Source organism: Mus caroli, chromosome 8, assembly GCF_900094665.2.
Source record: "Mus caroli chromosome 8, CAROLI_EIJ_v1.1, whole genome shotgun sequence".
Taxonomy (NCBI): domain Eukaryota; kingdom Metazoa; phylum Chordata; class Mammalia; order Rodentia; family Muridae; genus Mus; species Mus caroli.
Genome location: NC_034577.1, coordinates 20035072 through 20048723, shown reverse-complemented (window position 1 = coordinate 20048723; position 13652 = coordinate 20035072). Strand labels below are relative to the sequence as shown.

General features: G+C 50.7%; 1 protein-coding gene across 10 annotated transcripts in view; it reads right to left on the bottom strand.

The window, feature by feature from the left end:
- Nucleotides 1–257: 257 nt before the first annotated feature.
- Nucleotides 258–13652, bottom strand: part of Fgfr1 (fibroblast growth factor receptor 1) — a 61917-nt gene continuing 48522 nt past the window's right edge. For 4 of the 10 annotated variants that reach the window (XM_029480640.1, XM_029480641.1, XM_029480644.1 and 1 more), the window contains 11 exons: nt 11631–11775; nt 9087–9289; nt 7799–7944; nt 6463–6584; nt 5945–6055; nt 5338–5528; nt 3794–3916; nt 3477–3547; nt 3011–3148; nt 2626–2731; nt 261–2531 (listed from right to left, as the gene is read on the bottom strand). In XM_029480640.1, coding sequence (XP_029336500.1) covers nt 2355–2531; nt 2626–2731; nt 3011–3148; nt 3477–3547; nt 3794–3916; nt 5338–5528; nt 5945–6055; nt 6463–6584; nt 7799–7944; nt 9087–9289; nt 11631–11775 — 1533 coding nt within the window. In that variant the 3' untranslated portion in view covers nt 261–2354. Of the gene's footprint in view, nt 2532–2625; nt 2732–3010; nt 3149–3476; nt 3548–3793; nt 3917–5337; nt 5529–5944; nt 6056–6462; nt 6585–7798; nt 7945–9086; nt 9290–11630; nt 11776–13652 lie in introns of all 10 variants that reach the window. The other 6 variants (XM_029480645.1, XM_029480647.1, XM_029480642.1 and 3 more) reach the window with 4 other exon arrangements.

The window sequence follows — 13652 nt, the reverse complement described above, 5'->3', positions numbered from 1 at the left end:
AGGACACTGGTTCTGACAGTATTACCTAACACTGTCTGTGTGTAGGAGGGTATTTTAGCTTGCTGGCTCCACCCAGTGGCAGTTGATAAACAGAGAGTTCATTACCATTAAGGCCGATTTCTTACTTCATCTATGTTCAATCTTACTTACCTGAAATCGATACATTACATTAACAGAGCCAGGGGACTGATGACCTCTAGCCTGTGGCAATTAGAAAAGATGGGGAAGCAGTATTGATTGATGCCTGGGCCATATTTTAACCCCCAGGAAACCAGACAGATGCTGTGCTCTGACAGTACGTCTTCATTCTGTAAGCTGGGTTCCCCCTCCCACGAGACCTAATCTGGTCCTCTAAGTGAAATGGCCATTTCATTTCCCTTCATGTCAATGTCACTACTTTCTATTTGATAGCCACCCCTGTCCCCGGGGCCATCTGCGGGCAATTTGAATAGTAACAGAGGGGACTTCAGCTCCTTCCAGTTCCTAGCTCCTCTCCTTGAGTCACACTAAGCCCTTTCTGTGTTCTCCTTCAATCCACACAGCAGGGAGCCAAGTAGACCTGAGGCAGAAATAATGCTCAGCTTTAACAAGGGAAAAAAAAAACAAAAAACACTATGATACGGACGGTCTCCAAGAAAATAAGTTTGTGCTAAATTCATTCCCTGGCCCTCTTTGCCAAATGATGTCTTCTTTGAGCATAAAAACCATTCATAATATTTTGACAGTTACATGTGTACAGAGAGAAACAACGATAAGAACTCTTATGACAATGACCCAAACCACAGCTGCCAAAACTGCACTTAAAGAAGCCGCCCTAACCCCAACGGATGAAATCATACTGAACTGGTTTGTATTCAGCAGAGACCCAGAAAAAAAGACCAACCAACCAACCAAACAAACAAACAAACAAAAAACAAATCCTCTAAGGCTAGAGTGGGGTGGGTTTGAATAAGAGACCAAGGTACCAAAACAACCAGCAGGTGGCAGAATTGAGTTGTCAAGTTGACCCAAACCAGAGAGATTGTTTGCTCTTTCCTGAGGGATGGGTGGAGTTTGTAAAGGAAAAACTATAGGAAGCCAAGCTCAGGGACAGACCCAACTGGGTAACAGAGACCAACAGGGAAGGGGAGGATATTTACAGGAGAGGAATATGAGGAGTAGGTTGGGGAAGACAGACAAGACATCTGAATGTACAGAGTCTAGGGTTTGGGTTTCTGTCCAGTTCTACCCTCTGGCTAGCCTCATCCTCTCACTCTCTCCTCTGAGGAAACAAGTGTATGAGCTTGGCTCTCTGCCCTCAGGACCTCTTCTTCCCCTGCCTTTCCCAATGCATCAGGAGACAAAAGGCTTGGCTGGGAGGTCTGGGGCACAATCCAGGAGACAGAGGTCATGGGGGGTGGGGGAGAAGACCAGCTCATGGCCCTTTAGCCCCTGTCTCCCTCCTCTGCGGTGGACACCTGCTCTCTTTTCACACGCCCAGGATAAAAATGAAGCAGCAGCAATTTTTTATTGAGGGAAACCTAAACTGAAAATAGGTTTAAAACATAATTTAAAAAAATAAAACAGCAAAAGTAGCAAAAAAATATATGACCTTTTAAAAAACATTTTCCTTTTTTTTTTCTTTCTGTTTGTTTGTTTTTAATATATAGCAACGGATGCTACCCTGGGGCATCTCCCCCATGGGTAAATCTCTAGTAACGACCCTTTTTAAAAAGACATGTAAATATATACTCAAGATTTATACACTTTGTGTTTTTCTTCATAGCTATGTACAGAGCCCCAAGTCTAGGGCTCAGCCCAAGGGCACATCACGGCTCCCAGTCTATGCCTCCCTGTCTTCTGGTACCAGGCAGGTATTTGGTCAGCAAAGCAAATTAGTATTGGAATTAAGAGGCTACTGGTACCATCCATCTGGAGCAGAGGCTGCCTTCAGTTAAGGCCTAAACAGAAACCTCACTGCTTCCAGGAGCCCCAAGGCCCCTGCCGCCAGAACAGAAGGGGCTGATGGGTCAACAGGAACGCCCCGGATGCTCCACTTGCTTCCACTCTGCACACCTCCAAGCAGTGCCAGGCAGCGGGGCGGGTCTTGGTCCAACACCTGGGAAGGAGGATGCAGCCGCCGGCAAGCACCTGCCTCTTGGCTCCTCTCTCACACAGCAGGCTAAGAAGAGGGAGAAGAGGGGTCTTGGGTGTGATGGAAGGGGAAGGCCACAACACAGGAAGGCCTCAGTCAGACACTGGCTCTTGCCAGCCGCAAAGGAGAAGGAGAAAGGCAGTGTGTCCAATAAGGGGATTTGTGGGTGAGGGGCATGGGTGACGACGGAATGGGAGAAGGCTGGGGACAGGGTTGGTAGTCAGCGCCGTTTGAGTCCACTGTTGGCAAGCTGGGTGGGGTGTCGAGGCAGACAGGGCTCCTCAGGTAAAGGCTCATGAGAGAAGACAGAGTCCTCCCCTGAGGAGCAGGTGGAGCTCCGTGTGTCGGGAAAGCTGGGTGAGTACTGGTCCAGCGGTATGGACAGGTCCAGATACTCCTGTGACAGAAAGGGATCGGTGGGTGGCACCCAAACCTTCCCAGGAGCCTATGTGACAGAGGCCCAAGTTCCAACCCCGGGGGGGCAGCCCTACCTGGTTGGAGGTCAAGGCCACAATGCGGTCCAGGTCTTCCACCAACTGCTTGAACGTAGGTCTCTGAGAGGGCACTGCATGCCAGCAGTCCCGCATCATCATGTACCTGAAGCAGGATGGTGAGGTCAGAGAGAGAGAGAGGACCAGGGCAGAGCTGGACCAGAGGGCTCGGGAAGGGGTGGACAGGGAGGCCATTCTCCCAAACAGACCTTTCAACCCCTGCCCACCATGCTCCTGCTTCCTTCAGAGCCAGGCTTGGGACCTCAGGAACCTCGCATAAGCCACCATCACCTGAGGCCCCCCACCTGCTGTCCCAACATCCAACCCAGCTTGCCAGGGCTGGACTCAAACAGTGCCGGCTACTAACCCCCCAGCCTATGCTTACAGCTCATTGGTACAGTTACTGGGCTTGTCCATTCGATGACCCTCCTTCAGCAGCTTGAAAAGTTCCTCCACAGGCACACCAGGATATGGGGAGCCACCCAGAGTGAAGATCTCCCACAGGAGCACTCCAAAAGACCACCTACAGGAGAGCACAGTTCCGCTGTGGCTTAGCACAGAGTCAGGCTGCCCTAGGAGTTCCTTCCCAAGTCCTCAAGAAGATAAGAGTAGTAGGTGTGCATCTTGAACCTTTCCCACCTCTACAGGGACCTTAAGTTCAGGGGGGCAGGGCACAGGAGACAAGAGGGCAGCAAGAGACTATGCAAGGAAGCCGGAAGCACGCTGTTCACGGGACAAGACAATGCTACCCCCGCCCCAGTGATGGAATAAGATTCCCATCAGTCTAGCATGCAGGGCCCTTAGAATTCTTTCTCCCGCATATACCAGGTAACTGTGTATTTCAAACTCACACATCGCTCTGGTGGGTGTAGATCCGGTCAAACAATGCCTCAGGGGCCATCCACTTCACAGGCAGCCGGCCCTACAAGCAGCAGCAGATGTGTGTTGGCGGGATGACACAGAGGACTCACGGGGTGAACGGAAGATGACAGCACAGGCAGTGAGTTGACAGGGAAGTGGGACACAAGTCCACAGCCCATCCTACAAGCCCTTTCATCTTAGACCACTCAACTCCACACGAATACAGCAGATACATCAAAGCAGGATCGAAGTGCGCACAAGTCTAGTGGTGTGGAGCCCCACGCCACGCTCTAAGCAAGAAACTTACGTTGGTGGTTTTCTTGTAGTAGTCGATATGGTGAATGTCTCGAGCTAAGCCAAAGTCTGCGATCTTCATTACGTTATCCTCGGTCACCAGGACGTTCCTAGCAGCCAGGTCTCGGTGTATACACTGCAGAGGGGGGGACCAGAGGAGATGACAGCCCTGAACTGCCACTCACCCATCCAGTCCCCTCTACTCCAGCGCTTACTGCCACAGCGGGCAGTGTTTCCTCGAGGGTCTTCTGCCTTCACACCTCTATACCCTCTAGATTTTCCCAGACCCTCTCGACGACCCCTTCCAAATATTCTTTAATTCCAGACACCTCCAACTGTAGCCTTCTCAGTCACTGTAACAAGCCTTCCTTTATGCCTTATTTCTTGATCCTAACCTCTAGCTTTTAGATTCATACCTCCAAAACAGACCACCTGGGCCTATGCTAGGTCTGTGAGGTGTGTGGGTTGAGCGTCGCCCTCCCTAGCAGGGCACGCCTGCTTAAGCAAAGATACCGTGGGCACTGAAGCCGTGCTCAGCATTTTCACAGACACAGTTAATTTTATCGTCACAATAATTCTACTATGGCCAGGTGTAGTGGTGCATGCCTTTAATCCCAGCACTCGGGAGGCAGAGGTAGGCGGATTTCTGAGTTCAAGGCCAGCCTGGTCTACAAAGTGAGTTCCAGGACAGCCAGGGCTATACAGAGAAACCCTGTCTCAAAAAAACAAAACAAACAAACAAACAAAAACAAAAACAAAAAATAATTCTACTATGTAGAAATAAGTACTCTTATTTTGTATCTGAAGAAATACAGGGACTGGAGAGAAGAGCGTGGTCTGGAGGCTCTTCCAGAGGTCCTGAGTTCAATTCCTGGCACCCATGTGGTGGCTCACAACCATCATAATCCCAGCACTCGGGAGGCAGAGGCAGGTGGATTTCTGAGTTCAAGGCCAGCCTGGTCTACAGAGTGAGTTCCAGGACAGCCAGGGATACAGAGAAACCCTGTCTTGAAAAAACCAAGGGGGGGAAAAAAAAAAAAAAAAAAAAAAAAGAAATACAAGGCTGGGTTCAGTGGCACATGCCTATAATCCCAGCCCTTGAGAGACCAAGGCAGAATAATTATAAATTTCAGGCTTATCTATGCTACACAGTAAATCTGAGGCTAGCCTCTGTTACAAAAATTAGTGGGACCTTAATTTCAAAAAGAAAAAAATATATATATATAAATTAAAAACAGCTGCCTGAGTCTCCGCAGAAAGTGGTGACATAGACTCAAACCTAATTCAATCTGATCCCACGGCTACAAGCTGCAAGGCTCTCCCAACTCTGAAAGCCTAACACAACACAAGGGGCCAAGCTCCATGCACCCACAGCTCTAAAGATTAACAGGTGTACGCTGGAGACCGATATAGTAGCCTGTGTTAATATCCCAGCACCAGAGAGACTGAGGCAGAAGGACCATGAATCAAGGCCGGTGTGGACGATATAGCTGGAGTGCTAGCAGGATAAAGTCCCACCCTGCCTCTTGCGGGGAAGGATGCATTCAGTCTCCACACCTTCTTAGAGGCAAGATACTCCATGCCCCGAGCCACCTGATAGGCACAGGATACCAGATCTTTGGAAGACAGCTGTTCCTCGGGGTTGTGGCTGGGGTTGTAGCAGTACTCCAGCCCCGGAGGCCTCCGGGCCTGTAGATACTCCCGGAGATTGCCTTTGGAGGCATACTCCACAATGACATAAAGAGGACCTGAGAGCACAGAGAGAGAGAGACCACAGGTCAGGCAATAGGTCAGGGAGGGGAGCTGCGCCTAATGGAGGCCCCTCCTCCTGATGCCATAGCCCACTGTCTCCCATGCCCAGTGTAAACGCTTCCCTGCCGCCTCCAGAAGGGAACAGGTAAAACCATTCTTCCCAAAGTAGCCAAAAGAAGACCCCCTCCCAGTATAGGCCAGAAAGTTCCCAAGCAGAGCTGAGGGTAGGTGTCCTGATGTAGACTCTAATAACATTACTGTCCCTTTCACACTGTGAATCTGGGTGTTGGTAAGAAACCTTAAATGTGTGCCAATCAGGCTGGCCCAGCTCCTGAGCAACACATCAACCCCCCTGGCAAGGCAGTTTCTCAGCCGATGCCCAGAGGCCGGACCTGCCCCAGGAGTCGCCTACCATCCTGTGTGCATGCCCCCAGAAGGTTGATGATATTCTTGTGCTTCCCGATCATTTTCATCATCTCCATCTCCGAGATCAGATCTGACAGGTCCTTCTCCGTTGCGTCGGCTTCGCATGCAAACCAGAGAGCGGGGTGAGGCAGGTGGGAAGGGCAGCGGAGCGCCAGGGGTGGGGTGGGGTGGGGTGGGGTGGGGGAAGCGGATCCTGGAGGAGCCCCCTTTTCTCCAGGACTCTCTACTTTCCTCCCAGGAGCCACCACTACCATGTGGTACTGAGGGCAGCTGGAGACACCAGCAAGAAAACTCAGCCCGTTGTAGGATTAAAATGACCACCTGAGCCCAGGACAACATTAAGAAGCTAGGTGATATTTAAACACGTATAGTGTGACATCCCCCTCAGCTCCGGTAGTGAGACAGGTGTGAGCCGTGACTGCATCATAGGATGTTTTTGACTGGGTCCAGACCCCCCTTTTCTTAGAAAGAGACGACTCTACAGGACACAGGAGTTCCACTCACACTTCAACATCTTCACGGCCACTTTGGTCACGCGGTTGGGTTTGTCTTTATCCAGCCCGATGGCCTCAGCCAACACCACCTGCCCGAAGCAGCCCTCGCCAAGTGGTTTGCCTAAGACCAGTCTTGAGTGGGGGACAAGCAGTGAGTGACAGTTAGGACAGGATAAACGTGCAGTGATAGTCAGGGCTGGTAAAGATCAATATCCCCAAACCCCCTTTATCAAGACAGGGTTACTCTGGGTAGCCCTGGCTGTCCTGAAACTTGCTCTGTAGATCAGACTGGCCTTGAACTTAAGAGATCTGATCTGCCTACTTCTGCCTCTCCTCCTGAATGCAGAGGTGTGTGATACTATCACCCGGAAGATTTTTTTTTAGTAATTTTTTTTATGTATATAAGTATACTATAGCTGTCTTAAGATGCACCAGGGGAGGGCATCAGTTGTGAGCCACCATGTGGTTGCTGGGAATTGAACTCGGGACCTCTCCGGAAGAGCAGTCAGTGCTCTTAACCTGCCGAGCCATCTCTCTAGCCCCCCAGAGCAAGCTTTTATAGGACAGCTCAACCCTGTTTCTCCTGGTACGCTACTCAACCAAGAGCAGGAAATAGCGGAGCTATTTCTAAAGGCATCTCATGTACTTTCACTGCCTAGAAGGCCTTAGCATACACAACAACCCAGGAACTTGGCAGTTCATTTTAATATTTCTTGCAAGAGGGGTCTGTGATGGAAAACTACAGAATGGCCAGAACAAAAGCCTGGGAGGTGGGGGGTAGGGTGACTGTGGCAGGATTTTCTCTGCCCAATTACATTAAAATATTAGTGCAGCAGGAAGCCTGCTGGACAGGGAAAAGGGAGGCAGAGCGAAGAGTTGCAGAGACAGAGAGCCACTCAGAGGAGAGGGAGGAGAAGCCAAGATGGAGGCGGACATACAGGAAGAAGAGCCTGATCCCGTGTAGTTTCAAATAGCAACGGGTAGTTATAAATATCATATAGGGACAGAATAATTGGTTCTGAGATTATTGTGTGGGCATCTTGTGAACTGAAAATTTATTGATATATAAATCTGCCTTGTTAATTCTAAGCTTCTAGAGTTTTGCTTTACTGGGTTACTGGAAGATGGGACCACCGACCACAGCAAGATTATGGCTGAGAGGGCACAGGCGGCACTGAGGCAGTGAACCAGAGCTGGGAAGGGAAGACTGCGACCGGACGCTGCATGGAGCTTAGCTGTGGAGGCTGCGGAGGTGGGGGCGAAGAGTTGCTGGCGCAGGAACTTGGCGGTTCATTTTAATATTTCTCGAAACAGGGGTCTACAATGGAACACTACAGCAGTATTACCTGTCTCGTGGCAGCTCCCAGCGGGGATCCTCGGGGAGCTCATATTCCGAGACTCCAGCCAGCATGGGGGTCCCGCTGGAGGAGAGCCGTGAGGGCCGAACCAGGAGAACCCCAGAGTTCATGGATGCACTGGAGTCAGCTGACACCTGTAAGGAAGAGTGAGGTCACCCTTCTAGCAGGGAGAGGGTGAAGTGGTAGCCAACTCCTCCCAAACCCCCAGCTTTGTTTTTTAACCACTGCACAGACTTACTTCCATACCTAACAGTATGGCGGAACAAACAAACAAACAAACAAACATCCATAAGGGCAGAAGCTCTGACTGAGGAATTTCTACCATCAAAACGTCCTTCCAGGGCTGGCAAGATGATGGTTCAGTGGGTAAGAGCACTGACTGTTCTTCCAGAGGTCCTGAGTTCAATTCCCAGCAACCACATGGTGGCTCACAACCACCCATAATGAGATCTGACGCCCTCTTCTAGTGTGTCTAAAGACAGCTACAGTGTACTTATGTATAATAATAAATAAATCTTTGGGCCTGAGTGAGCAGGGCTGACCAGAGCAAGCAGAGGTCCTAAATTCAATTCCCAACAACCACACAAAGGCTCACAACCATCTGTACAGCTGCAGTGTACTCATATACATAAAATAAATAAATAAATAAATCTTTAAAAATAAATAAANAAAANTTTTTTTTTTTTTTAAGTCCTTCCACAGCCAGGCGCTGGTGGTGTGCGTGCACACCTTTAGTCCCAGCACTGGCCCGGCGGGGGGGGGGGGGGGGGGCGGGGGGGGGGGGGGGGGGGGGGGGGGGGGGGGGGGGGGGGGCAGGGAAGCCTGAGGCAGGCAATCTCTTGAGTTCTAGGCCAGCCTGGTCTATAAAGTTAGTTCCAGGACAACCAGGGCTACACAGAGAAACCTTGTCCTGAAAAAAAAAAAAAAATCAAAAGACAAACAAACAAAAAGTCTTTCTGGGCAGGCACCTTTCTGGGCCAGCCCTCTTCTGAGGAAGGATTAATCTTTCACACGCCTGCACCTCCCAACCCGTTTCCTCCCACCGTGTCTCAGGTGACAGAGGGAGGTCTTTGTGGCTGGGGTACAGGGTGGACAGGCATAGAGCCAGAGTTGGTTTATAACATTCCAATGTGTCTGGTCCAGAAGTTGGAGCGAAGTCCAAAGTGGGAGATGAGAAGCCAACCAGGAGGGTAGGAAAGGGAGCCGGCCCCGGAGGCCCAGGAAGAGGAGGCTGCGGCAAGACAGTGGTGAGCCTGCAAATCCCCCATCTACTTTCTGTTACCTGTCTGCGCAGAGGGATGCTCTTGGCCAGCTTGTGCACAGCCATCTGGCTATGGAAGTCGCTCTTCTTGGTGCCGCTCTTCATCTTATAGATGATGACAGAGCCCAACATACAGGAGATCAGGAAGGCCCCGGTGCAGTAGATAATGATCTCCAGGTAGAGCGGTGAGGTCATCACGGCTGGTCTCTCTTCCAGGGCTGGGTCAGTGTGGACAGTGTGTCAGCAGGTCATGGGGACTGGGGGGGAAGCTTCACTCACGAGAGGTGTGCCCCATGAGAAACCCAGCACCTGCCCTTCTCCCCTGGGATCCTGGCATCAAAGGACCTTGGGACCTCTGAAGTATCCTTAAACATCCTTAAACTCAAACCCCATAGAGGGTACATACAACCTAGACTATCCTGCCAAACAAGCCCAACACTCACTAACTCCAGAGCCAACTTGCATAGTTGATCACTGGACTGGAAGGGCACCAAAGACCCTGCATATGTTGCACACACATATCATATGGAAACAGGCTGCTATGCCCTAGAGACCAGACAGTCCTCAAAGCACATGACAGAGTGGGACTCTAATGAATGCTCATCTCATGTATTACTAAACACCCATCACCTCTGTTAGATCAGATCAGTAAATAGCTAAAACACAGGCTGAGTAAATATAGTGTCTAAATATGTCTCTAGATGAAAAAACATGTTTTTAAGAAACCTATTCATGGGGCTGGAGAGTTGGCTCAGCTGTTAAGAGCATTCACTGCTCTTCCAGAGGTCCTGAGTTCAAATCCCAGCAACCACATTGTGGCTCACAACCACCCATAATGAGATCTGATGCCCTCTTCTGGTGTGTCTGAAGACAGCTACAGTGTACTTATATATAATAAATAAATAAATCTTTAAAAAAATGAAGAAGAAAAGAAATCTATTCATGGTCCCACAGGATTCTTAAAAGGTAAGGAAATGGGATGGGGGCCAGGCAATCATTTTTCTATGTTCTTTCACCTCTATTTAGAATTCATACAGTGCTGGCTAGTTTTTTGTCAACTTGACACATGCTAAAGTCATCCGAGAGGAGGGAACCTCACTGGAGAAAACGCCTCCATAAGAGCAGGCTGTAGGCAGGCCTGTAGGGCATTTTCTTAATTAGTGATTGATAGGGGGAGGGCCCAGTGCATTGTGGGTGGTGCCATCCAGGTGCCCTGGGTGCTATAAGAAAGCAGGCTGAGCAAGCCAAGTAAGCAGCCAGCACGCCTTCATGGCCTCGGTACCAGGCTTCTGCTTCTGGGTTCCTGCCCTGTTTCCGTTTCTGGCACCCGACCCCCTCCCCCTGCCTTGGATGATGAACTTGGGTGATATGGAAGAGTAAGGGAAATAAATTAACTCTTTCCTTCCCAAGCTGATCTCGGGGTTTCACTGCTGCCATAGTGATCCCAGCTAAGACACACACTCATCCCCACTTGCTAGTCAGTCTACCTTTCCCTTCACCGTGAGAAACATTGTCTGCCTACTGGAACCTCCTTGTCCTGCATGCATACAGCCTTCCTCCAACAGTCCTCCCTCTAAAACCTCAGCCAGCCGAAGTGATACCCTTGGGAGTCCTCCCAGCCCAACAAGGAAACAACAGAGCCGATGACAGGGAAGTATTCTGTTTGTGTCTGTCCATCATCCCCGCTCCTCCTCCCCTCCCCTCCCCTCCCCGCCCATCAACTGTCAGGAAATGAAGACTCACAGGGAGCACTGACTAAACGGACAGAGACGATGATAAAGATAGGATGCTTCTTTGCTAGCGGCAGTGTGGGAGACTGCTGGGCAAGCAAGGTGGAAGGGAAGAGTAGAGAAGGTATGCACTTAGCGGCCACAGAAAGAGCAGCTCTCAGGCCACATGCAAGCAAGACCATACTGGGCCTGTGGTCACCAGCCCACCACCCAGCAAGGCCACAGGTTCCTTCCTTCCTGGGTAGCACACTGACACAGATCTTCTCACATGGGAGGGCAGGCCAGGAGGGATATCCTGAGAGGACCAATGGGCACTTCCAGACTTCCTGAATGGCTAAGACAGGTGTCTCAGGTTTGCTATCCTGGCACGTCAAAGTGCAGAGCAGAATGAAGAGTGGGCCAATACTCCAGGGAAGCCGCAGTAAGCTCCTATTGGCATGTATTCATGGAGGAGAGGCCCATGACTTTTCGTGGGACTGGCTAAAGAAGACCCCGTCATTCAAAGCCTCTGTACCAAATGGATGAGGGAAGATGCTGTACCCAAGGATGGAAGGAGCCTGTGCTAGAAAGCCCTGCTGCAAGGTAAACCCAGAGCTCACGCATGCATTACATTGACCAGGGAGAGAGCCAGATGTACATGTGCAAGGGGAGGCTGACACGGTCACTTCCTGAAAATCCAGGAACTCCCTCTGCATGGCCCTCAAAGCCAGGGCAGAAAAGGGCACGCAGCAGACGGAGCCGTCCCTTTCTGCCTCTCCCCAGCCCTGTAACGGATGTGCTGCTCCCATGGCAAAAGGCAGGACCCAGAAAGGATCAGTGCAGTGTATACCTTCCAGAACGGTCAACCATGCAGAGTGATGGGAGAGTCCGATAGAGTTACCCGCCAAGCACGTATACTCCCCCGCATCCTCAAAGGAGACATTCCGTAGATGAAGCACCTCCATTTCCTTGTCGGTGGTATTAACTCCAGCAGTCTAGAAGAGACGACGGAAGCAAAATGGACAAGCCCGGGACATGAGGCCTCCAAGAGGCAGAGAAACGGAGAAGGACAGAGGAGGGGACCAAAACCAAAGGAAGAAACGCTCCCCAGCATCTCCTTTGCAACAAGGCAAAAAAACACACCACCAGCCAGCGAGACCTGTTAGAGGAAAACAGCGAGGCTCTGGAGGGGAGGCTCTCCGGCAGACCTGAGGAGACGACGGCTTGGTTACGACCCTTCACCAGACGCTGGCAGCCACTGGCCCAGCCAAGCATGCGGGCGGTGGGCAGCATGGAGAAATGAGGCCTGGCAGGTAGGGGGCTGTTTGGTTTTAGGTAAAGAGAATCAGTGGGTACAGACGGGATAGCAAGGAAAGAAAAGCAGCCCCCAGAGCATCTCGAACACGCACACATGCACGCACGACGTGCAGATACTGGTCTGAGAGAGAATATCTGGTCTCTTCTTTTTGTCACTATCAAAAACTTCAGTCAGAAGCATCATTCCTAACACCTTACAAGTCCACAGACAGGCACAAGTACTTATACACAGAAACACACACACATAGAAGAAAAAAGGGTGAGGAGAGAGAGAGAGAGAGAGAGAGAGAGAGAGAGAGAGAGAGAACACATATATACATAAGGCACAAAGGGAGCCAAAGACAACCAGCATAGTACCAAACCAAACCAGCCTCCCAAGCCAGGGATTTTTCCATGGCTCTGGGCACATTAGGAACACAGAAGGAGAAAGGTAGAGTTGGTACTGACTTCCCAACCTGCCCCAGCAGTGTGGAGCCTAAATCAAGTACCCGGTACATGGTCCCGTCCATCTCCCCATTACCTTTTGCCACTGGTCTGGTGACAGTGAGCCACGCAGACTGGTTAGCTTCACCAATATAATTGGAAACCTTACACACATACTCCCCGCTCTGGGCCTCTGTCACATTGAACAGGGTCAGCACCTCCGCATCCGAGCTATTAATTCCCGAATGCTGGAATAAACCAACGACACACCAGTCAGTTGGGCAGACACTGAGATGTGACCACACTATGCCCCTGGGCGGTAACTTCCAGCCCGAGGAGTCAAGGCAAGGGAGACGCTGAGACCTACAGTCTTCTCTTCTGAGGGGGACAAAAAGTAAAAACAAAACTGCTAATGAGAGTGGATAGAGACGAAGAGCTAAAATAGTAAAACAGGAGGGGGAAGGGTAGGAAAAGGGAAATGGAGGGAGGAAAGAAGAGGAGGGAAAAGGAGGGGGTCGGAGGAGGGGTCACTGTCCCAAAGCAAACACTCAGTATATGTTACACTCCCTCCTCCAAGACGGGGGTGGGGCGGGAACTCGTAATTGAAGAACGAGCTTCAAAAGGCCCAAAGCTAGAGCTGGCCCCCTTTCCTCCAGAATGTTTTCAGCTCCAGTGGCAAAGAGAAAGACAGGGACAGCCAGTAAGTCTCTAGGCCAGCCAAGGCAGGGGAGGATGAGGTCTAACTTCTGGTTACTCCTGCTGCAAGACTCACTGGAGACTTGGCCAGTTAGCTCCCTGGATTAATGGAGCACTCGAGTCTGGGAGCGAGAGGGAAAAGGAAGAGAATGCCATTACTCCCCAAGCGGCTTAGGACTTATAGGTGCCATTTGCTTTTCCAACTGTTTAAGCAACACCCTTATCGTGGGCCTCCATTCTCTAAAAGCATTGTTAACTTAGGAAAAACAAGCAGGACGACACCGGGAAACATTTGTTGCTGGAAGGTTGTGGTCCCGGGTCCACGAGCAAGCAAGAGTTTCAATGTCTTCCTTGAACAACTGACCCAAGATCCTGGGACACTTCAAAGCTCTTCAGGAACCAGCCACCAGCGTCACCCACTCCACCCTCTGTTCCC